General features: G+C 37.5%; 1 protein-coding gene across 1 annotated transcript; it reads left to right on the forward strand.

Moving 5' to 3' along the window:
- Window positions 1–11,858: 11,858 nt before the first annotated feature.
- Window positions 11,859–12,812, forward strand: LOC108394905 (olfactory receptor 5B12-like). Its single transcript, XM_017656768.3, has one exon. The coding sequence runs from the start codon at window positions 11,859–11,861 to the stop codon at window positions 12,810–12,812; it is 954 nt and encodes a 317-aa protein (XP_017512257.3).
- Window positions 12,813–24,152: the final 11,340 nt, after the last annotated feature.

Here is a 24,152-nt window from a genome sequence, read left to right on the forward strand (position 1 = left end):
AACAAAAGACAAAAAAATACAAGGAAGTCTTTGGAAATGATTGATATGTTCGGTACCTTGGCTGTGGTGATACTATCATGAATATATGTGATGTCCAAACTCATCAAGATGTATACATTAAATGTGTGCAATATTTGTGTATTAGTCATACTTCAGCAAAGCTAAATATTATCAGAAAGTGCAGGAAAAGAAAGGAATTCCATGTTTGCCAAGCATTGCCTCTGATCAGGCATCACTCTTGGTGTTTACATTTTTGTTTTATTTAATTTTCATATAATCTTTATAAAGTTTATGTTATAATTCCTATTTTTAAATGTGCAAAATATAATTAAAGGAGACTGAATAACATTGTAAATAGCTTTAAGAGGCAGATCTAGCACTCAAACTTGCTGTCTGACGTCAAAGCTTGTGTTCTATGAAAACTATTCTTCTGAATGGTCACTGGCAGGTGGAGGAGTAAGTTGCTTGATGTTAAGGGACAGTTCGATTCACCTTCCCACCTCTAGCTTCTAGCCTGTATGAAGAATATGGTAGGTAAGTGCAGGAATGCATGCATGCGGTCACATGCCAGGATGGGCAATACCTGTTCTTAGTTAAAATGCTATGGAGCATTCACCTGGCCTCTTGCCCTGACCTACTGTCTTCCAAGATAAGTATTTGTGGCTGCTTCTGCTAATGTATTTGTGTAGTAGAAACAAACCCTAAATTTATAAAATGCCTGAGGATGAAGGAAACTCCATCAGAATTTGCTGTTGGCTTTTCCTTCTCTGGATAAACATCACTGGACTATCATGGCTAACTGTCTGATTGGATCCTGCAATAAGGTACTTCTTTCATGTCTACTCTCTGATTTATGGTGGGCTACTTAGTTCCACTGTAGGAAAAAAAAAGATCGTTTTTTCTCTCTTTTCTGTCATCTGAGTATACTCAGTAACTCATTCCATTTTCTTTTCTTTTTTGAGAGAAATGCCCATGAATTGTCTGTCAAACCTGGTTGTACAAAAGTATGCATTGGACAGTGGAATATCACCATTGATTGCTTGTCTTTTACATGCTGGCCAGGGTAATGACGATTCAGAGATGAAGTTAACCTAGAGCATAAGTCTTGGATTGAAGCTGTCTTCAACAGAGGACTCCAGTTTTGTGGGGATGGGGAGCATAGGTTCATAAAGTTGAGCAATCATAATTCTCAGATCATGGCACTCTTTCTTAATTGGTCTTTTCAAGTACCTCTATCCTATTATTTAACTACTCTCCCCCTTAATTTCAACCAACTCCACTCCTTATTTCCTTTGCTGCAAAGACACTAGCTCCAATAGAGTTACATATATGGCTTTCCTTGAAAAAGATGTTTTATTACATGTGTGCTTTAAAATTACATAAATGGTATGTGTAGATCTCATTCCTTTTCAAAGATTTTTAAATTGAGATAATTGGCATGTGTGCATTTAAGGTACACAATGTGTTGATTTAAGACATTCTGTATTCCAATGTGATTACAAACACAGCATTAGCTAACACCTCTATCACATCACATATACATCATTTCTTTTTTGTGGTGAGAGAAATTTAAAATCTAATCTCTTAGCAACTTTGAAGTTAATAATACAGTATTGTTAACCATTGCCACTTTCATGCGGATTACATACCCAGGACTTATTTATATTCTAGTGGCAAGTTTGTAGCACTTAAACAACTTCTCAATTCCTCTTCCCCCAGCCCATGGTAACCACCATTCCACTCTGTTTTTGAGTTCAGGATTTTTAGATTCCATATGTAAGTGATATCATACAGGATTTGTCTTCCTCTGTGTGACTTATCTTGCTTGGCCTAATGCCCTCAAGGTCCATGCCGTCACAAATGGCAGGATTTGTTTCTTTATCATGGCTGAGTAAGAGCCCATTGTTTCTATATCACACATCTTCTTTATCCATTAGTCAGTTGACAGACAATTAGGTTGTTTCCATATCTTGGCAATTGTGGATAACGCTGCAGGAAATATGGGAGTGCAGATATCAGTGTGATATCCTGTTTTCATTTCCTTTGAATATATACCCAGAAGTGGGATTACTGGGTCAGAGGGTAGTTCTATTTTTAATTTTTTGATGCAAATGAGCTTTCACCTTACACCTGCAAGTGTGAATAGCAATCATCAAGAAACAAAAAGAAAATAAGTGTTGGTGAGGATGTGGAAAAAAGGGAACCCTTGTACATTGTTGGAAATATAAATTGGTTCAGCCACTATGGAAAACAGTATGGATGTTCCTCAAAAAATTAATATGGAACTACCATATGATCAGCAGGTCCACTTCTTGGTATATATCTGAAGAAAATAAAATCACTATCTCAAAGAGATATCTTTACCCCCATGTCTTCTAACATGGAAACATTATTTCTAACAGCCAAGACATGGAAACACCTGAGCACCCATCAGTGGATGAATTGGATCCTGCATTAAGGTATTTCTTTCATGTCTACTCTCTGATTTATCATGGGATACTTAGTTCTACTGTAGGAAAAAAAAGTTGTTTCTTCTCCCTTTTCTGCCATCTGAATACATTCAGTAACTCATACATACACACGCACACACACACACACACACACACACACACACATATATGAACGGAATATTATTCAGTCACCAAAAAGGAGGAAATACTGCCACTGCCACAATATGAATGGAACTTGAGAGCTTTATGCTAAGTGAAATATGTCAGAAAGAGAAAGACAAATACTGTATGATCTCATTTACATGTAGAATTTTAAAAACCCGAATTCAGTGGGTTGATGGTTGCCAGAGGAAAGGGTGTGGGGAGCAGGGGAAATGGTTGAAAGTGGTTAAATGATATCAACTACTAGTTATAAATGTTTTACAAATGTAATGTATAGCATGGTGACTATATTTAATAATACCCTATTGTATGTTTGAAAGTTGCTAAGACAGTAGATCTTAAATGTTCTCATTACCAGAAAATAGATTGTAACTATGTGAGCTGATGGATGTGTTAACTAAAGTCATTGTGGTAATCTTTAACAGGGTATACATATATCAAATCATTATGGCATATACCTTAAATGTATGGAATGTCATATGTGAATTACTCAATAAAACAGGAAAAACAATTTATTTAAAAGAACCTTTAAATCTCATCCAACATCAGAATAGAAAATAATTTTCCTACAATAGGCTTTGCAGTTGGATGGGGTTAGTTTGGACTACTTCTCACCACCTGTTCTGTCACCTGTATGACATTTCAGCCTCCCTTACCATCAGACTGATAATGTTCTAATTAATGCTTATTTTTGGTTTGTGGCAGAGACCAAGTACATGCTTGCTATATAATTTTTCTTCCTAGCACTGACGCGGTCTGGCCATGCCAAGTCGAGCAGGTCCTGAAGTGCGGAAGGGGAGCAAAGAAAAGAAAGAAAGACAGAAAGAGCTGGGAGGGCTGACACTCCTGTGCGTCGCCAGCAAAACTTTATTGAAGGTCCAGCGTTTATATAATGCAGTGGTGTTACATGATTCCAGGACACAGCATTATCCAATAGACAATCAAGCACAGTATTGACGTCAGCGGTAGCCGCGCAAAGGTAGGCTCGGCAGGGTTCCAGTTAGTTGTTCATGGCATGCGTAAACAGAATGTTCTTTGTTCTCCATTCCCGCCACATCGGCAAGTGGGGGAAGGGCATAGCCAGCTCCCAACATAGGACAAAGAAATTCCATTGCAAATATACAAGGACTCTATGGCTTAATTCCAGCTGATAGAATTTTTTATCTATACAAAATTCCCCACACATTTTTATCCATACTCTCTCTTCCCACCTACAGAAACCTTTTTAGTCCCTTGTGGATGATATCAGCATTACGAAGTGTAAGAAAGCTGGGTCTCCCTTTACTACTTAAAATGAACCACTTGGAAAACCACACAACTCACATCCAACTGTAAGAAGGCCAAGAAACAAAATTTCATTTGAAGTTGTGCAATATACATAAAAGGAAATAAAGATTAGTGCTGGAAGAGAATAACATTGGGGGAGCAGCCATTTGCTAGATTTTAGTCCCACACAGATGATGGCTTCCGAGGTCAAGGGCACAATGGACACAGAAGCGTAATTACTTTCAAAGGGAAAGAAAAAAGTCCCACATGACTTATGGAAGCCATGTTGTCAGAGGTCTTTGTGTCTGTCTGAATGCCCCCAGCTTGTGTTTCTTTTCCTGTTCTAATTTCTTATCAGTTGCAGCCAGTCATGTTAGTAGCCTCTTTTTCTTTATTTTTGAGAACAGCAGGTATACTGGAGAAGAAATAACAGCTCACACACCCATGACTTTGCTTAGCAAGTTCCCTCGGAATATGGTCCCTCCAGGCAAGATTTAATGAAAACACTCAGTACGTGAGGCATGGAGCAGTGGATGTTCCCACAGGGGACCTTGCCCCCTAAGAGCTCCATGTCAGTATCATCATCCCCTTCCAGACATCAGTCACTAGACCCTTGAATCCCAACCTGGCTTTATGCAAGCTCACTAGAGAGGAAACAACCTGGTGCCCTGAGCATTCTTGTTTACTCGATTTTATTGTATGCTGAGGAGGTCTTCTGGGTCTCACTGTTGGAGGCCTTGTCCCTCACAGTCCACTGCTGTGGTTCGTAAATCAGAATGACTTGGGATAGCACTTCCTGATAACAAGAACAACCTTGTACATAGGTTGAGTGATTCACTAAGCATTTACACCCTTTGTCTTATTTCATTCCCTTATGTCTATGATCCTAAAGCATCAAGGGTGGGTATTACTAATTCCATTAAAAAGATAAAGGAAATGAGGCTAAGTGGAGTGAAGTAATTCATTTCTTTTCCTATCTGGGACATGACATCTAGCATTTAGGACTCCTGTGGTTTGGATATAAAATTACAAGACCTGTTACGGCATGGTAGAGGTAGAGATAGTTTGGTGTATGGGACATTTCCTTCAGAACCGAGTGCAAGTTTACAGTAACAAATTGTCTCTCTTCATAGGGTGGGGTTTTCTTTTATGGAAAAGGAACTAGGATTTCCATTTTCTCCAATTTGTCCTTGTAAAATGATAAAACCTACCTGGAGTTTTTTTTTTTTTTTTTTTTTTTTTTGCTCCAGCTTACTTTATTGTAAAAATACAATGTATAATACATATAACATACCAAACAATTGTTAATCAACTGCACTTAGTTAAGGCTTCCAGCCAACAGTAAGCTATTAGTAGTTGAGTTTTAGGGAGTCAAAAGTTATATGGGGACTTCTGACTCTGCAGGGCTGGGATAAGGAGGATCGGTACCCCTTACCCTGTCATTGTTCAAGGGTCAAATGTAGTATTAAGACTACCTGGAATATTTTAAAAGTAAAGAATCAGGGCTGGCTACGTAATTTGCAGAGCCCAGTATAAAATAAAAATGTAGAGCACCTTGTTAAAAATTTTTAATAATTTCAAGGGGCAAAAACAGAAATTAAATTCTGTGTAGGACCTTCATAAGCACAGAGTCCTGTGTGACTATACAGGCTGTATGTCCCTGAAACCAGCCCTGAAGAGCCCTCCTCTTCTTAGATATAGTCCTTTAAAAATTACAACAAAACTTATATTTGAAATTAAGTTATTTTCCACGTTTATGTCATCAGGGAATTGCAATTTAAAACAACACTATAACACTACCACCTGCTGGAATGGCCATCATTCAGAACACAGACACCACCAAATGCTGGCAAAGATGTGGAGTAAAAGAAATTCTCATTGATGGTTGATGCAAATGCAAAGTAGTGCAGCCGCTATGGAAGGCAGTTTGGCAGGTTCCTATGAAACTAAACATATTCTTACAAATACAATCTGGCAATTACACTAGTTAGTAGTTGAAATCTTATGTCCACACAAAGTCCAGCACAGGGACTTTTACAGCAGCTTTATTCATAATTGCTAAAACTAGGAAGAAACCATTATGTCCTTCAGTAGGTGAATGGATTAATAAACTGTGGTACATCTAGACAATGCAATATTATTCAGTGCCTCAAAGAAATGAGCCATCAAGCCATGAAAACACATGGAGGAAACCTAAGTGCCTACTACTAAGTGAAAGATGCTGATCTGAGAAGGCTGCACGCTGTATGATTCCAGCTATATGAGCTTCTGGAAAAGGCAAAACTATGAAGACAGTAAAGAGATCAGTGTTTCCCAGGAGTTGGGAAGAGGGAGGGATGAATAGATGGAACAGAGGATTTTTAGGGCAGTGAAATATTCTGTATGATATTATAGTGATGGATACCTAACATCACATATTTATCCAAACTCACAGAGAGTAAAACACCAAGAAGGAACCTTAGTGTAAACTATGGACTTTGGGGGACTAGGGTGTGTCAATGTAGGTTCTTCAATTGTAACAAATGTACCCTTCTGTTGGGGGATGGTGCTGATGAAGGAGGGCATGCTTGTGTGGGGGCAGGGTTTTTTTTGGGGAAATCTCTATACCTTCTTCTCATTATTGCTGTGAACCTAAAACTTCTCTTAAAAATACATCTAGTAAAAATTTAAGTTAGAGATGCATAAAATGCCTATATAACATAAATTCATGAACTTTATACAAATAGACAGTGGTTACATATATTATACATATTACTTTATAAGTATATGATATTATCTCTCTATGTACATATGTATACATTTGTATATATACAAAGAAGCCTTATACATAAACTTGTATGTATATTGTCTATCTATATGTATATGTATATAAACATATATATAGTGAAATTCCAGAAACAAAACAGAAATAACACATTAATGTCAAAGCTCTGCCTGATTCCTAGACACTTATTCCCTTGAAGCAAATACTATGTAAAATTACATGCTTATTCTGTACAAAATTGTACACATACAGCATTTTGTTCTACATGTATACTTCTTGAGTGTCTATTTGTTTAGTGTATATCTTCTCCACTAGATTTAAGCACCATGACTGCAAGAATGATGTTTATTTTGCCTTAGCCTGTGTTCCCACCACTCATCATTATGGTCAAAATACATTTGGGATCAATAAACAGTTGAATAAGTTGATATTTCTTCTCAAGGGTACACATTTTGAAGGTATATTAAGAGAAGCACTAATTCCTGGGTCCACTCATCTTGCTTACTGACAGAGCCTGTGTCTCTGTCCCTCAATTTTTATGTCAAATTGCAGCCCTGGAGGTCATGCTGTGGCTCCATTTGTGCCTTATCAAAGAGAATTACTACAAATAGTGTAAATATACCATGATCTCCCTCAACAAGCAAAGCTGGGTCTCCATAGACATTTTAATCATTTGTTGCCTAGTTAGGTGAGATAAAAAGTTTTGTATTTGTCCCTTGGGAGTTTCATGGCATGTAACTCCCTCCGGGTCCCCACTGTTTAACCTTCCAAGTCCCCACATGACTTATTTGGCATTATATTAGAGGCAGCAGTCCAAAAATCTGTTAATTTGGTCATTCACTTATTCATCTTATTTGTAAATAGTTGTCTAGTAGCAAAAATGATCTTCCCCCAAACTGTGCTGTTGCTAAGGACATGCAACAGTGTCCAGGGAAAACAGCCCCAAATAATAGCAATGGTGGTGGTGATACTGACGATCACCCCTTACCATGTCTAAGGCATTTTAGGTATTTTCTTATTTTCTTATCATAGCAGCAGACTTCAGGGAGGATTTTGTGGGGGCTGCCTTTTCATTATTTCCATTTTATAGATGAAGCTATCAAGACTCAAAGAGGGTAAGTGATTTATCTGAGAGTGAGCAGCCGATCCAGGGTTAGCTGATTCCAAAACCATAGCACTTTTTTCCTTCCGGGCCTCGAGAGAGAACTTTAAACATTTTGACCAAACATTAAAGAACAACACCCCAGTAAGTTGTTTACTTCCTTTCACAGCTGAATTTCTGATTTGTGACCCTCTCACATATAAAGGTGCTGGATTTGCCTGTCGTCTTGTTCGAGAATAAGGTAAATCTATAAACCCACTACATCAAGCCCGTCATCTGCATAAATTTGCATGGATAGAGGTAATCAAGAACATGTTCCAAAGCAGTGATTTCTGTTTTGATTTATTCAGAGCCTGGGTTTAAACACTTTGAATACTTCCTGTGTTGGTTTCATGCAACCAAGGGTTATATGTCTAAACACTGTAGAAATCCTATTAAGAATATGCATATTTATCATGTGACATAGAGGAAAAGCACAAGAAGACTTTTAGTTTCTGCTAATATAAACTTGCTTGACTTTAAACAAATTATTTCAATCTCAGTTTTCTTTTTTTTTCAGAGAATGTGATAATAGTTATTTTGACTAATGCCAGAGTCTTTGAAAGGATCATATGAGACATCAATATAAAATTTTATTGTAATATGGAAACTAATACAATATTGAGAAGAGAGAGAGGAATGAAGAATAATAACAAGGGAAAAATCAGGCTCAGAAATCAATTGTAAAATGCACTGAAATGGAGATGTGAAAAATTACACAAGACATAACTAATTATGGAAATGAATAAATATAATCTCAAGTTCTGACTCTGCCACTGAAGAATGATAAGAAATCAACAAATACCTCAAAGAATCATTATGGTTCTTAATTTCTTTTCAATAGACTAAAACAAGTTTTAATTTTCTTTGTCTTCCGGGAAGATGTTGGATTAAAACCTAAGATTTCATATGTGGAGAAGAGAGTTGGTAAAAAGTTTTGAAATGATTCTTAGCACATTGTTTTTTCTTCCCCCCAGATTTTGAGAAATCTGTATCTACTATAGATTCAAGTGAGCAGTTTGGGGAACCAAGAGGGTATCTTAGTCATTCTGCTCTGGGTAAGTGACCGATATGCCACCCACAGCAGGGGTGAACTCTTCCCAGAGGTCTCCACGCTCTCACGGCTCTCGCTTGTCTAATCAGCTTTCCAACCCCTCCCTTCATCTTGAGACCCATACGACTAATCTCACTATTTCAGTTATTGCTCTGCCACTCACTATGAAGCTGAGGGTTGTCATGAAGGAATTGTCATATCAGCTTTCAAATCCTGCAAAATAATGTCCATTCTGATATGCCATTCTGTATATCTCCTTTACTGACCATGGCTTCCACTCCTGCCCACCTCCTGAAATCATTCCACTCTGGAATTTATAGCCAGTCATCGGCATAACCCAACGTATACAACATTTCATCTGAAAGTCCCCTTAAGCCACTTGGTCTACCTGAAATCCATGTCCCAGGACAGCGCTTCCCTTGAAACCATCTAAAGTGGTGGCAATTGTCTCTCCCACATCCTCCACCAAATCCCTCATCTTTTTGATTGTGTGACATTAGAATACTCTGATTTTTGTCTGCCTAAACTTCTTTTGGTGATGTTATTTAGTCTTGGGGATTCCATATGAGATATATATATATATATATACTTTGAGCTATTAGAAACTACCAACAGAGGTCAAATTAATATAATCTGTTGCAACGAGTCTTCTCTGAAATCTAGAACATATATCCAATTATTTATGCAACATTTCTACTTGGGTGTCCTAAAGCATCACAAACTCAATGAAATGACTTCTTTCCCCACTTTCCCAAACATCTGCTTCTTTTACACTATTCCATCTATCACTGCACAAAGTTTGGAGTCAGCATTGACCCCTCTCTTTCTTTCATGCCCTTTTTTCAATGTATCAGGAAATTGTCAGCTCTACTTTTGAAGAAATCCCAAAGTGGGTAATTTCTCATTATCTTTTTCACGACCATCTTGGTCCAAGCCGTCATTATCTTTTACCTGGACTATTACAATGACCTCCTAATTTTTCGAGCACTTTTCATTCTTATCCTGCTAAATTCAATTATCAACAGATCTACTAGCGTGATCCTTTATAAAAGAAGTCAGACTATGTCACCTATTTGTCTAAATTCTGTTTCCAACCTCACTCAGAATAAAAGCTTAATAACTTTATATAGTGTATGAGGTCATTACAGCTCACCCTGCTATACTTCTCTAACCTAAACTTTTCTTTTCACTGTAGCATTATCGTTTTTTTTTTTTTTGCTGTGCCTAGAACAATCTTGGCATATTCAAACTCCAGTTCCATATATTTGCATTTCCCCTTGCCTGGAATACTCTTCGCCCAAATGTACTCAAGACTTGCTCCCCTGTTTCCTCCAGGTATTTGCTCAAAAATATTATTTTATGGATGAGGATCTCCTAGACCACCATATTTAAAATTATATCCACCTATTTCTAACCTTACTATCCCCCACTTGGCTTTTTAATAAATTTCCATACTATATATTGCCCTATTCATTTTATTTTATATTTACCTCCCTTTCTAAAATAGAAATTGCTGTTTTGCCTTTTATTTCTGGTATCTATGGCAATGTCTCACTTACAGTAGCCACTCATCACTGGATCAAATATATAGTTGCTGTAGTAGGAATTAATCTCTTAAGGATATTTAATCTCTAAACTACTTAGATAAAATTTTAGAGTAGATAAAATTTTCAGGCTCTGTTTTGGAAAGATTTTTGATTTAAGAAAGTAAGTGGAGATTCCATAACAATTTATGTAGTCTTCAAAAAATTTCCCTATGTGGTTCATAACATCAGTGATAATGTATCAACATTTGTACTGTTCCTATCTATGTAGCTTTTTCAGGTTTCTGAGAAAGGAAGAATAATGGAACAAAAGGGAAACTCACCTACATGTTGAATTTCCCAAGAATGTATGCTTATTAAGTGATTGGAGGATATTATTAGCCCCATTTTACAGATGGGGAAACCAAGACCTGGGCACATTAGTTACTACTGAAGGTAACTTAGAAAATAAATGGGTTCTTACTGGCACAGCTGAAAAGGCCACTCATATATATAGAGAGAAATCTGTGTTAAAAATTGGAGAAGGGTATGTGAAAGACAGGAATAGAAGGAGTTTAGGAGGAAAGTAAATGACATGAGAGATGTTATCAAACCGTTGATTTCACCCTTATCTGGATCTCTGTATTATTTTACCTACCTCCCCGATAGCAGCTAGATGAAGCGCTCCATCCGAATCATTCTACCTGATAACTTACATTGTTCAAGTTTGCATTAGAAGCCCAGTCTGATAACTGATGGCTGAGCAATGTTACATACTACCCAAGTTCATCGATTCTATACCTGGTAGAGGTGTGTTTTGTCTCCTTTAAACATGGCTTTAACATGTGAGTACAAAAGTTACAAAATGTATTAATTTAATAAAAAATTAAAAAATGTTATTTTCTAGATGTTTTTATTCTTTCTACATGAGTTACGACTGGTTTCCCACTATGTGGTAAATCACAAATTGTGTATACTGTTCAGAGACTATTTTGGGCTAAGTACATGTCTTACATAACTAACCTTTACCATCATATAATGCTGTTTTTGAAACAATGGAAAGGACAAAGATGTCAGCTCAAGTAAAGTTCACTCGATTTCACACTAATTTTGCTGGGATATTCTAGTTTAGTATAAAGGATAATTTGTGTTTGTTTCATGAACTTTGAACGGGGAGCCTGAACTGTTCCAGTTATCAACATTGATGATCTCGCATGAGATTTTCCTTCATTTACTTTGATTCAGTCTTCTATGAAGTTAGGAGACTGGGATGCATTGTCTCCAAATCCTTCCATCTAGGATCCTCTATGATCTGTCAATATTTAAAACTGCATTTAGTTGCCACAGCCGTGCTTTAGATCTGAAGACTGCAGGAACCATGTTTTTGTGACCCTGAAATGAGGCAGAGTGACGTGCTGATCGATCTCAGCAGTCTTCCCTCCATTTATCATCTTGCTTCCATATTGTTATTGCTGCAGGGCAGCCGCGTGATTCCCAAATGGTCCCCCAGGAGAACAGTACAGAGGTGACCGAGTTCATTCTGGTGGGGCTGACTGACGACCCGGAACTACAGATCCCGCTATTCATTCTCTTCTCGCTCATCTACCTCATCACTGTGGTTGGGAACCTGGGGATGATCATGCTGATCCTGCTGGACTCTCGGCTCCACACCCCCATGTACTTGTTCCTCAGTAACCTGTCTCTGGGGGACTTCGGTTACTCCTCAGCTGTCACTCCCAAGGTGATGGCAGGATTCCTCACAGGAGACAAGGTCATCTCCTACAGTGCGTGTGCCACCCAGCTCTTCTTCTTTGCAGCTTTTATCACTGTAGAAGGTTTCCTCTTGGCTGTAATGGCCTATGACCGCTACGCAGCCGTGTGTAAACCCCTGCATTACACCACCACCATGGCGACAAGTGTGTGCGCCTCCCTGGCTGCAGGCGCCTACGTGTGCGGTTTCCTGAACGCCTCCATCCACACTGCGAACGTTTTCAGGCTCTCCTTCTGTAGATCCAATGTGGTTGATCACTTTTTCTGTGACGTTTCTCCTCTCCTGGCTCTCTCATGCTCAGACCACTACATCAGTGAGATGGTTGTTTTTTTTGTGGTGGGTTTCAATGCCCTGTTTACCGTCCTGGTCATCTTGTCCTCCTACCTGTTCATATTTATCACCATCCTGAGGATGCGCTCATCTGAAGGACGGCAGAAGGCCTTTTCCACCTGTGCGTCCCACCTCACCGCCATCTCCATCTTCTACGGGACAGGCATATTCATGTACTTACAGCCCAGCTCCGGCCGTTCTGTGGGAATAGACAAGGTGGCGTCTGTGTTCTATACTGTGGTCATCCCCATGCTGAATCCGCTGGTCTACAGCCTCCGGAACAAGGAGGTCAAGAGTGGCTTTAAGAAGGCGGTGGGGAAGGCAAAGTGTTCAATAGCGTTCATGCTTTAATTACATAGAATCTGCAATAAGCATTTTCATCCTCAGATCTATCTAAGGAAATATTCACCTGGCTAGCCCACGCATTTCTAATTTCTTCTAATACTTTCCCAAGCTACTTATGAAGTCTACAAAGTGAAAGTCTTAAAAAATATGTGGCCTAGGAATATGGGTTAAGAAGAACCCCCCACAAACATGGAATTCTTATTTTAAAATTTCTTCTTAATGACCATATTCACTCAGATTCCCCCATAAACATGAACACATACATGTATGTAAAAGCATATGCATACACATACATCATTCATGAGAAATTCATGAAATCCGCACACCTCCAAAAGGATAAATTAGTTAATACATACATGAGCTTGGTCTATTGTTTTAGTAGAATTTAAAACCATTATTTTGGTGTCTGAGAACACATTCTAAAATATTTGACTTACTGGAAATATACACACACATACATATGTATATATGTTTGGTTTTTAAAGATTATAAATCATTTTACCTTTTTACATATCATAAAGAAATAGGTTTTGCATTTTTAAGACAACCTTTATGAAAATACTCCCAAAGTTCCTTGAGTATAGATTTATTATTGATTCTTTGTTCTTGTTTTTAATCCAAATATATGCTGTTCTTATAGGGCATGTGTTTTCCTAGCAAATTTCTATACTAATAAGTCACATCTAAAAATATAACATTTATATTACAATCTTAAAAGAGATAACATATAACAATATAGGAAAATGAAAGGGATGATAAGGAGCATACATTAATTCACTTAAGTAAAAATCTGACATTCAATTTTCTTTTAAGCACCAAAAATTACAGTAGCATTAATAACTTACTTGTATAGAAATACTATTAATTTGTATATAAATACTATGAATACCATGAATAAATACTATGAATTTGTTAATGAAGAAATCTGCTAATATTTTCAGTCTCACTATGTTAAACATTTTGGATCTATAAATATGCATCCTTTCCCTTCCTCAGATTTTGAAAGTGGGCATTATTTCTGCAAATATTCTTTCTGTCCCTTTCTTTCCTTTTGGGACTCCCATTAGGTATCTGTTGGTACCGTTGTAGTATCTCATTGTTCTTTTTTATTTCTGTTCCTCAGGCTGGCTATTCTCAACTGCCTAGTCTTAAAGTTCACTGAATATTTTTCTTCTGCCACCTTAAATCTATGACTGAATCACTTTAATGAAGTCTGTATTTTATTTTCAACTCAGGAATTTCTATTTGTATTATTAAAATATTAATAAAATCATTAAATTAATGATTTTATTATTAATTTGTCTATTAATATTCTCTATTTGTTGAGACATTGTTCTTATACTTTTCTTAATTCTTTGGACAAGGCTTCCTTTAGTCTTTTGATCATATCTCTAATATCTGATTTAAATATTTTTCTATTAAATCCAACATCTGGGTTTCTTCAGGTAGTTTATATAGATTATTTTTGAAAGACCTAGGTATTGGTCATACTTTCCTCTTTCTTTGTGTGATGCATTTTTTTGTTATTGAAATATGGGCATTTTATGGAATAAAATGTAGCATATTCTGGAAATCAGTTCTCCCCTCCCACCTAGGATTTGTCAGTGATGTTAGTCACGGCATTGAGTTTGTTCTCAGTTCTTGTCCCTGCCACAACGAAGAACTGAAGGGGGGGGAGACGCAGGAGTAAAGCAGAGCAAACATTCAATTTCAATACACTCTAAGGGAGAGGAATGGGCCAGAGGCAAGGTAGGCAAACACAGGTTTACTTGAATAAAGCAGAAGGGAAGGAGAAGCTCATTGTCGGGAACTTGCAAGCACAAATCAGAGCTTTCAGGAGTCTTATCTGGAGTAGGACAGAGAGAGTGAAGACTTGTGCTTAAAGTGAGGAAAACAGAATGAAATAGCAAAGTGATAAAGATACCACTGGAAGAGCACAGAGACAAAATGTAGTAAGTTAAGCAGTAAGAAGTCTTTCAAAAATACTTAGATAAAATTTTAGGAAGGGGGAGTGCAGGTGTAACTGCAAAGGAAAAATACTTTCCCAGCCCAGGGCAAATTACCTTTGAAACCAAAATCAGTCAAAGGGAGAAACAGAGTGGGAGAAACCCATTTATTGCTTACAAGTAGTAATCCACTTCTGCTTGCCCGCATCTCTCATGACACAGCTGCAAAAAGGGTCCCCACCCAACTTGATGTGGAGACGGACTACTTCTCTCCACTGTTTGGGAACACTTACTGGTACAGAGATGCACTAAGGCCAGGTGAGAGATTCCGGAAATACTGCAATTTTACCCGCAGGCAGAGACTCAGTAGTGAAGCAGACCAAGTTTTACTTGAAGTTACACACTCACAGAGAGAGAAAGTGCAGGCGTCCTCAGAGAGGAGGTGTTCCGTGAAAGGATGAGAAAAAGTTTTATTTAAGGCTATGCACTTAGAAAATGTGGGCATTCTCAGAGAGGTGCACTGAAAGATTGGGGGTTCCCCTTTTAAGGATTTTTCAAGAATGTGACAAAGGGCTAGGGTTGTGGACTTGTCAAGGGGTCTCAAGATGTTTATCTTTGATGAGAGACATTATGTATCTTCTCGTATATTATCAGTCCTCCAGGTAATTGCAAAATTAACTACACCGGAAATTTACTGATTCGGCTCCTCCCTAGAATAGCCGCTTCTCTCTGAGAGCATATCGATCAAGACCTCTTGCCCTGCCCCCAAGGTAGGCTGAGTTATTGTCTGTTTGCTAAAAAATATGTCAAAAATCTTACTTCTTACCTTCCTGGGTTTTAAAATGCAATCTTAGCTTTAAGATGGAATCTTTCCTGTTTTTACTGTGCTGTTTATCTCTGGACTTGTTTGGAAAATTAATCATGATGCTTATCTCCTGGCCAGGTTGCAAATTACTTGATTAGGGGCTGGAGGAAGAAGAAAAGAACAGCATATAGGTTAAATTAAAGAATAAGCTGGGCCTTTTAGCAGGCTAAAGTAAATCTTACAATGGGAAGATCTAATTGACACAATGAAGACATGGGCTGTGCTGGGATACTTTTCTGTACCTGCAGGATATCTGGATATTCCAAGTTACTCCTGGCCCTTGATTAACTGATTAACTCTGGGAGTCTTTTCTGACTCTCCAGTTTTAACTGGTTCACTTTTTGAGTTCCTTTTAGTGGGCCTTACTGGTCTTATTCTCTCTCTCTCCACCCTGCTCATATCTATCTGTTTGCCTAACAATATTGACATCCCAGGCAATTATAATGATAAATAATTGCCACTCAACATTTCCACAAACACCCTAGGAATAGGACTTTTCTCACAGAGTGAACTGAGTGAAGTGAAATAAATATTAAAAATGTGAATGAGGTTTGTCTATAGGGCTGCCATTTCTAGTGACATTTCTCTGGATTTGGAGAAATAGTGTCATTTCTCTCAGTTTGTGGCCATTTAGGGAGCTCTCAACGCACCCTGCTCACTTTAATAGCTTTTAGGCTGATGCTTTCCTCAGCTCCCGTGGTTCTGAATCTGCTAGTTTTCAAGGCTACCACAGAATTGGGAAATAGAGCAAATTAGGATGCCACCGAACTCCCTATTATTATGTGGATTCAGCCATTTTTTCTTGAATAAACACTCCCCAGATTGTTTCTAGCCTCTCATTAATTTCTAGAGCTTTGAAACTTTTTGTTTTGAAAACTTGCCTGTTATTACTTTGATGGAGAGGTAGACTTTCAGAGGCCCTTATTCTACCATTCTGAAAGTGTCTTCTCCCCCCGCCCCCCATTTAGTGTAAGCTTCCTTTCTTATACTCTGAGTATGTTGTTCAACTTTTTCATAATACTTACTAAAATTTGTAATTGTATATTTATCTGTGACTTTACATTTTTAATGTCTCTTTTCCCATTAGATCAGGGACTATTCATACAGGAGTCATACCTCTTTTGTTCTGCCCTATGTATTCAGGATCTAACACAACAGCAAGCACCTTATTGGGACTCAGTAATTTAGTACCTTTATGCACAGCTGAATAAATAATGCCTTTTTTAATGTCACGATAATTAAGATTAATTGTTGAAGCAATGTTGCTTGGGACTTCTGGAAAGATTTCTTGTTCATCCTGTTCCGGTGACTATGCAGAGTGACTGAGGAAGATAGTGCCAAGTTGTAATTTTTCATATAAGTGTCCTACATGATCAAGAAGAAATAAGTTTTGAGCATCCACCTAGGGTACAGAAAGCTGGAGTCAGCATTACTACTGCCTTTACAAAACCTTGCTAAATTTTGTTCAATTTTGCAATTTTTACTGAACTCATTAAAGAGCTGAGATCACAGGGCAACTGACTAACGTCAAATTTAATCAAAGACAAGCATCTCCCCACAGAGATGGGACAAGAGCTCTCACCTACCTGTGTTAGATGCTCCTGGGTTCCATACTCACTGAGAAGAATTCACCTAAATTTTAAAATTTGTTACTAAAAGTTGAGTGGGGGCTAAAATGAGAATATAAATCCTTACAAATGTAGGCATTATAGGAGTCTGTGCCATCTATATGCTCTGCTCCACAAACCTCTCCTGGTGCTTACAAGAAAAATTGGGGGCAGGGTAAGATTACTGAAATGATGTTTTCATGGTGCCAGCCTAGAAGAGCAGAATCACAGCCCCTGCAGAAAGAACACGAACCCCCCCTGCTGGTTTCCTCTCCCTTACGTTTCTGTGGAAATAAAGTCTTAAGTCACTATTGCCATTAGGTGCTGATAAACATTCATTGGATATAAAATATAATTGATATAAAAAAGGAGAATAAACCCTCTATCCATGGGAATAAATCAGGACAATGTCCTGAGACAAGACCACAAGAGGTCTACAATATCCAGAGTAGGTCAAGGTCATTGAAAAAAGCCCTATCTCTGTGAACGAGGGGCAAGGTTCCTATATAAGATTAAGGCAAGGTCAGCATAGTAGAGAAGGGACCTTACCATGGCCATGCTAACACTGAACAACAAGGAAAAAAGCCTACTGCTGGAAGAGCACCAAGGGCGTGGAGATAGTTTCTGAGGTTCAGGTGTCAAGGAAAGACTTACACCTGAGAAGGAAGTGGATATTGAGAAATATTTTATTGTAAGCTAGCCCCCATCCAAAAACATGGTAATGCCAGAGGTACATGATGTGGTTCTCTTCCTGTGTGGTTCACTGATGACACCTGCAGATACAAAAAGATCCATATTTAGTTAAATTTATAATCACATTGACTCAACCCTCCAGTCTAAAGGTTCAACCAAACAGCAGCAAAAGCAAAAGCAAGCCCATTTTCAGGTATAAAATCTATTTACCAAAAGTTTTACTCTTTTATGATAACATTTAGCTTTTAAATTATTTACCAGAAATCTAACGAGGCAAGAAAATAATACACTGCTGAGACAAAAGCAATCAACAAAATCAGACACAGATATGACAAAGATATAGAAACTATCCAAGAGGGAATACAAAATAAGGGTGATTAATATGTTAATAAATGACTTAACATAAAAGTTGGAAGTGACACAGGTGATTTTAACAAAGGAATGAAAAATTGTAAGAAATATAATTATAAGAAATGGAAATGCTAGAAATGAAAAACAAAATAGCAGATGAAGAATGTTTTCAGTGTGTTTATTTCTAAAAACTGTTAGGTCATCTACTTTCTTTTCTTTTTTTTAGCATTATTGAGACATACTTGACATGTAACATTGTATAAGTTTAAGGTAGAGATGTGATGATTGGGACACATAAATACTGTGAAATGTTTACTACCACAAAGTTAGTTAACGTAGTCTTCAACTCTCATTTTGTTATTATGTTGATTACACTAAGGCTTTACTCTTGAAGCAACATTCAAATATATAGTATAATATTGTTAACTATAGTCACCATGATGTATGCAGATCTCCCAAACTTATTCATGTTATAGCTGAAAGGTTGTACCCTTTGACCAACATCTCCCCATTTCCTTCAGCCCTCAAAATGCAGTAACCACAGTTCTACTCTGTTTCCATGAGTTTGATGTTTTTAGATCCCACATATAAGTAAAACCATATAGCATTTGTCTTCATCTGACTGACTCTCTCACTTAGCATAACGCACTCAAGGTTCATCTACGTTGTCAGAAATGGCAGGATTTCCTTCTTTCTCTGGCTTAATAATATTCTACTGTATGCGTGGAATGTTATTCCAGGAGGAGGAGGTATGTGTGTGTGTGTGTGTGTGTGTGTGTATACACATTACACACGTCTGTGTATTACATTGTGTATATATGTACATGCATGTTGCCTAGCTCAGCATCCAGACTCTCTGGGATTGGTCCCTATGTCTGGGCCATATAATGATAGGCTGGGCCACAGACAGGGACTTCTATGGGACAAGAACTGGGTTGCTAGGGTCCATCCTGCCTCAAAACAAAGTTAGATTTTCTATATGTAAGTTCAATATCATCTGCAAATAATGATAATTTTAATTCTTCCTTTCCAATTTGGATTTATTTATTTTTCTTGCCTAATTGCTCTAGCTAGGATATCTAGTACTAGGAGTGGTAAGAGTGGGTAGCCTTTTCTTGTTACTAATTTCAGAGGGAAAGCTAGTGGCTTTTCACCAATGAGTATGATGTTAGCTGTTGGTTTGTCATGTATGGCCTTTATTATGTTGAGGTATGTCACTCCTGTATCTAATTTGTTGAGTACTTTTCCCATGAAAAGATGATGAATTTGTCAAATGCTTTTTCTGCATCTATTCAGATAATCATATGATTTCTTTTCATTTTGTTAATGTAGTGTACCACATTTATTGATTATGTATGTTGAATTATCTTGCATCCGAGAGATAAACCCACTTGATCATGGTATTTGATGATTTTGATGTGCAATTTTGAAAAAAAACAACAAAGTTGGTGCATTCACAGTACCTCCTTTCCAGATGCACTATAAAGCTACAATAGTCAAGTAGTGTGATATTGGGCAAATGACAGATGTAATGAGATTAAACATTACTAGGACAAAATAAATATTCCAGAAAGATATCAACATTCATAGGGTCAATTGATATTTGACAATTTTGTGAAGGCAGTTTTAAAGGGGAAGTATGGCATTTCCAACTGATATAGTTGGAACACTTGGTTGAAAACAAAAAGACAAATCATGAACTAGGAGAAAGTATTTGGGAATTATGTATCCGTCCTGATAACTAAATGCCTTGTATTTTGGAATACATATTCTCAAATCCAGTAATAACAAAACAAATACAAGGAAAATGGGCAAAAGATTTTAACAGACACTTTACAAAAGATTTAATAGGGATAGCAAATAACCACATAAAAAGATGCTCAGCATCATTAGTCACTAGAGAAATGTAAACTAAAATAAGAAGGAGATGCACTCTCAACTATTAGGAATGACTAACACCAAAGAAAAGCACACCTGTAGATATCAAGTGCTGTCAAGGATGTGAAGTAATCAGAATTCTGATACATTGCTGGCAGGAATACAGAGTAGTATCTATTTTGGAAAATTGGAAAACAGGTTGGCCGTATTATATGACCTAGAAATTTTCCTCCTAAGAATCTGCTCAGGTGAAATAAAAGCATATGCCCACATAAAATCCAGCAAGTGAATGCTTTATTTGTACTGGCTAAAAACTGGAAACAACCCAAATTTCCCTCACCTATGGAATGGATAAACAATCTGTGTTGAATACACAGAATACATCTCAGCAATAAAAAAAGGAACCAATTACAGAATGGATACACAACTCCATAAATTTCAAATTCATTATACTAAGAGAAAGGAGTCTGATTCAGAAGACAACCTACTGTATGGTTCTTTTTTTTTTTTTTTTTAATGATATTCTTACAAAGCCAAAACCACAGGGACTGAAATAACAGTGGTTGCTGGGAGGTAGAAGGAGGGGTCAATTACAAGAGGTACAAGAAATTTTGGGGGTGATGGAAGGGATGTGTTCGTAGGTATATGGCCACATTCATTTGTGCAATGTCTTAGAGCTATACGTTAAAAAGTGTGGATATAACTGTAAGTAAATTATACCTTAATTAGGAAATGAAAAAGAAGAAAGGCAAGTGATGCATATGGGTCAGTGAGCTTACTCAACAGACACTTCAACTCCCCGGTGACAGTTTAATTGCTTCTTCCGTAGGTATGTGAGGTGAGGAGCTGCAGATGTTCTCACAGGGGAACTGCAACCTTGAGAACTCTGTTCCTACCACTTTCTCCTGGCTTCCACTCATTCACTTTTGGAATCCTGAAATCATTCCATTTAACATCATTTTGGAGGACCAGTCTGTGTGCAGAACCCTTCTGTTCATTTGTTTATTCCTAGCATTTATGCCTGTCTTCTGCCAAACACGATTTGCTTAAAGCCTGAAACCATAGCCAAGGAAAACCCTTCAAGATAAGAATTATACTGATTGAAGTTAAAACGAAAGCCCCCTCGCCGAGTTATTTTATAGATCTTCCCTCCTTTGCTATTCTACTCTGTTTCCATGAGTTTGATGTTTTTAGATTCCACATATAAGTAAAACCATATAGCATTTGTCTGCACCTGACTGACTCTCTCACTTAGTTGTGGATTAGTTTTGAGGTCTGTGAGGGGCGTGGGAGAGGTAATTTTATTATTTCTTTCTCACAAATAAGGAAACTGAGCTTGACAGAGGTACATGACTCTTCCAAGGGGTCATGAAGAATACACGGGAGGTGCAGGACTTGAACCCAGGCTCTCCGGCTCCGTGACCATGATCTTTCTTTTATTGCTCTATGCTTCAGAGACCTTGAAAACTTATTACCATTATTGAGAGATCCTCTTCAATAGGATACATACATTTTATCCTGGTTGAATTTCTGTTATCAGACATGCAATTCATGCTGCCTTTCCTTTTGGTCAAGGAGCAAGGTAAGTTTCTATGTTGCCTACACATTTTTAGTATGAGGTGTAATTCATGCAAAAACAGGGAAGAGAAGCTGTGTTTAGCATGAATTATTTTGGCAAAGGAGTGGATGTGTTGAATATTTTTCTGAAATGGTGAGGTGGAGGTGATCTGTAAATGTCAAAATGTACATCAACATGAGTCAACGAATTCGGGAGTTTACTGATACTTTGGAAACACCCCATTGCTTTTTTAAAGAGGATGGACAACAACAAAAGCACAGGACAGATGATGCTCTGGTTGAGTAGGTGGCGATTTCATTCTGTTCACTCTTACCTGAGGCCTGTTACTGAGGCTAAACGAAGTAGAACAGAGTGAAATGATACTTCTTTAGATTCCAAGAGGATTGCCATGGATTATAAAGCCTTTTACTCTATTTCAACTTTCTTTTCCTCTTAATTCACTCATATTATTGTTATTAGAACATTTATAAAACCCAAAAGTGTGGTAACTAAGGGCGCAGGCTTTAAAATCTACCTGACCGGGAAATGAATCTTGAGTCTATTTCTTGCTGGGTGTGGGCTTTTACGAAGTCATATAACCTCCCAAATCCCTAATTCCTTATCCACAAAATGTGAATAATAATACTCAGTACCTTATAACACTGTAAGTAAAGTTGTAGAACAATATAATTAAAAAGTTATTCTTGTCAACTTATCAGTCACCCTTATAAAGTTATAGCATAAATATTATACTGCCTACCTTAAAAAGTCATAAGGGTAAATGAAAGGAGATATATATACACACATAAACACATATATATGGAATACTCTTATCAGAGGTTATAGAACATGCCATATGCTAAAACTAGTTATTATGTTTGTCGAGGGCGAGCAAACCCAAATATCTTTAAGAACTAGACATAACAGTGAAATTGCGGAGCGGCTAGATGAAGATCGTAGAAAAGATTGGTTACCAATGAATGGAAGCTGTGAAACAGGATTCAAATGAAAACAGATACAACACAGAACTCACCAGAAAACCAGATCTGAAAGCTAGAGTCACACCCAGGAACATGAGATTTCACCTTTAGGTTTTTGGGATCCAGCTTAGGGGTGACAGTCATGAGGGTAAGGATGAGTTCGAGGTAGAAGAAAACTGTCTCAACCCAAGGTAAAATTTGTATCTTGAAGAATAAACTGAGCAAAGGGCTAGTACAGCCAATGATATGGTCAGAGGAAGGGCAGAGTGTCACACTGGAGGGATCAGAAGATCTATGTGAGGAAAGACGAATCAAAGAGTGAGGCCATCGGACCTCAAAACTAATCCACAACCTAAAGACTGAATATTGCTTCCCAGCCAAACCAAGAAAGAGACCATCATTTCATTTCAATAGTAGTATTAGAGGTAACACTCATCAGTCTTATAGTATCTCACAATTAATTGTCTCTTCACATTACATCTTCATTCTTAGAGTTGAAAGAAAATGAGGCTCAGAGAACTTAGGTTAGGACACTGTCTTCCAGAGAGTAAATACTGGGTACTATTTGAACCCAATGAGGCTCTTCCCAATGTGCTTTTCCACCCAATGCATTACCTTCTTTTCAAAATTGCTTTTGCTAATGGCACACTGTTGCTGATGCATTTTTTCCACTGCAACTACTTTACATTTATACCTCTGTTAGTCCATGATAAGTCCCAAATCTAGGAACAATACCTCAGTCATTTCAGTGCTCCTAAGAACTAACATTAAGACTGACCCAATGGATTCAATAAGGAAAAGGGAACAGAATTAATTCAATTCAAATATTAGTTACTGTTATAGGACTTGGCAACTAGTTTTCTTCGGGGCAAAGCTTGACTCTGCTGGTTAATATTTGTGTAAACTTCAAAAGTTACACAACATTTTGGACCGAACCTAAGCTACCTCAGAAAATAAATGAGGTTTATGATTAATGTCATAACATTGCTGGGAGGATTAAATGAATATATATAATACAGTCAATCCTCTTATTCATGGATTTTATATTTGCAAATTTTCCTACTAAAATCTATTTGTAACCCCAAAATCAATACTTGTGGTGCTTTTATGATCACTTAGGAGCATGTGCAGAGTGGTGAAAAATATGAGTTGCCTGACATGCACATTTCCAGCTCAGGTTGAAAAGGCAACCACTAGTCTTAAATAAAGTGTCCTTTATGCAGTTTATTCTAGGTCTTCATATTTTTATGCTTTTTGTTGGTGATTTTCCTATTTAAATGACCCCCAAGTGTACTGTTGAAGTCCTGTCTAATATTCCTAAGCTTATAAGATTATAGCATGCCTAAGGACAAAATATATGTATTAGATAAGCTTCATTCAGGCATGAGATAGAGCGCTGTTGGCCATGCTCCAATGTCAGGGAACCAACAATATATATTAAATAAGGTGTCTTTAAAGAGAAACACAC

This window comes from Manis javanica, chromosome 11 (assembly GCF_040802235.1).
Source record: "Manis javanica isolate MJ-LG chromosome 11, MJ_LKY, whole genome shotgun sequence".
Taxonomy (NCBI): Eukaryota; Metazoa; Chordata; class Mammalia; order Pholidota; family Manidae; genus Manis; species Manis javanica.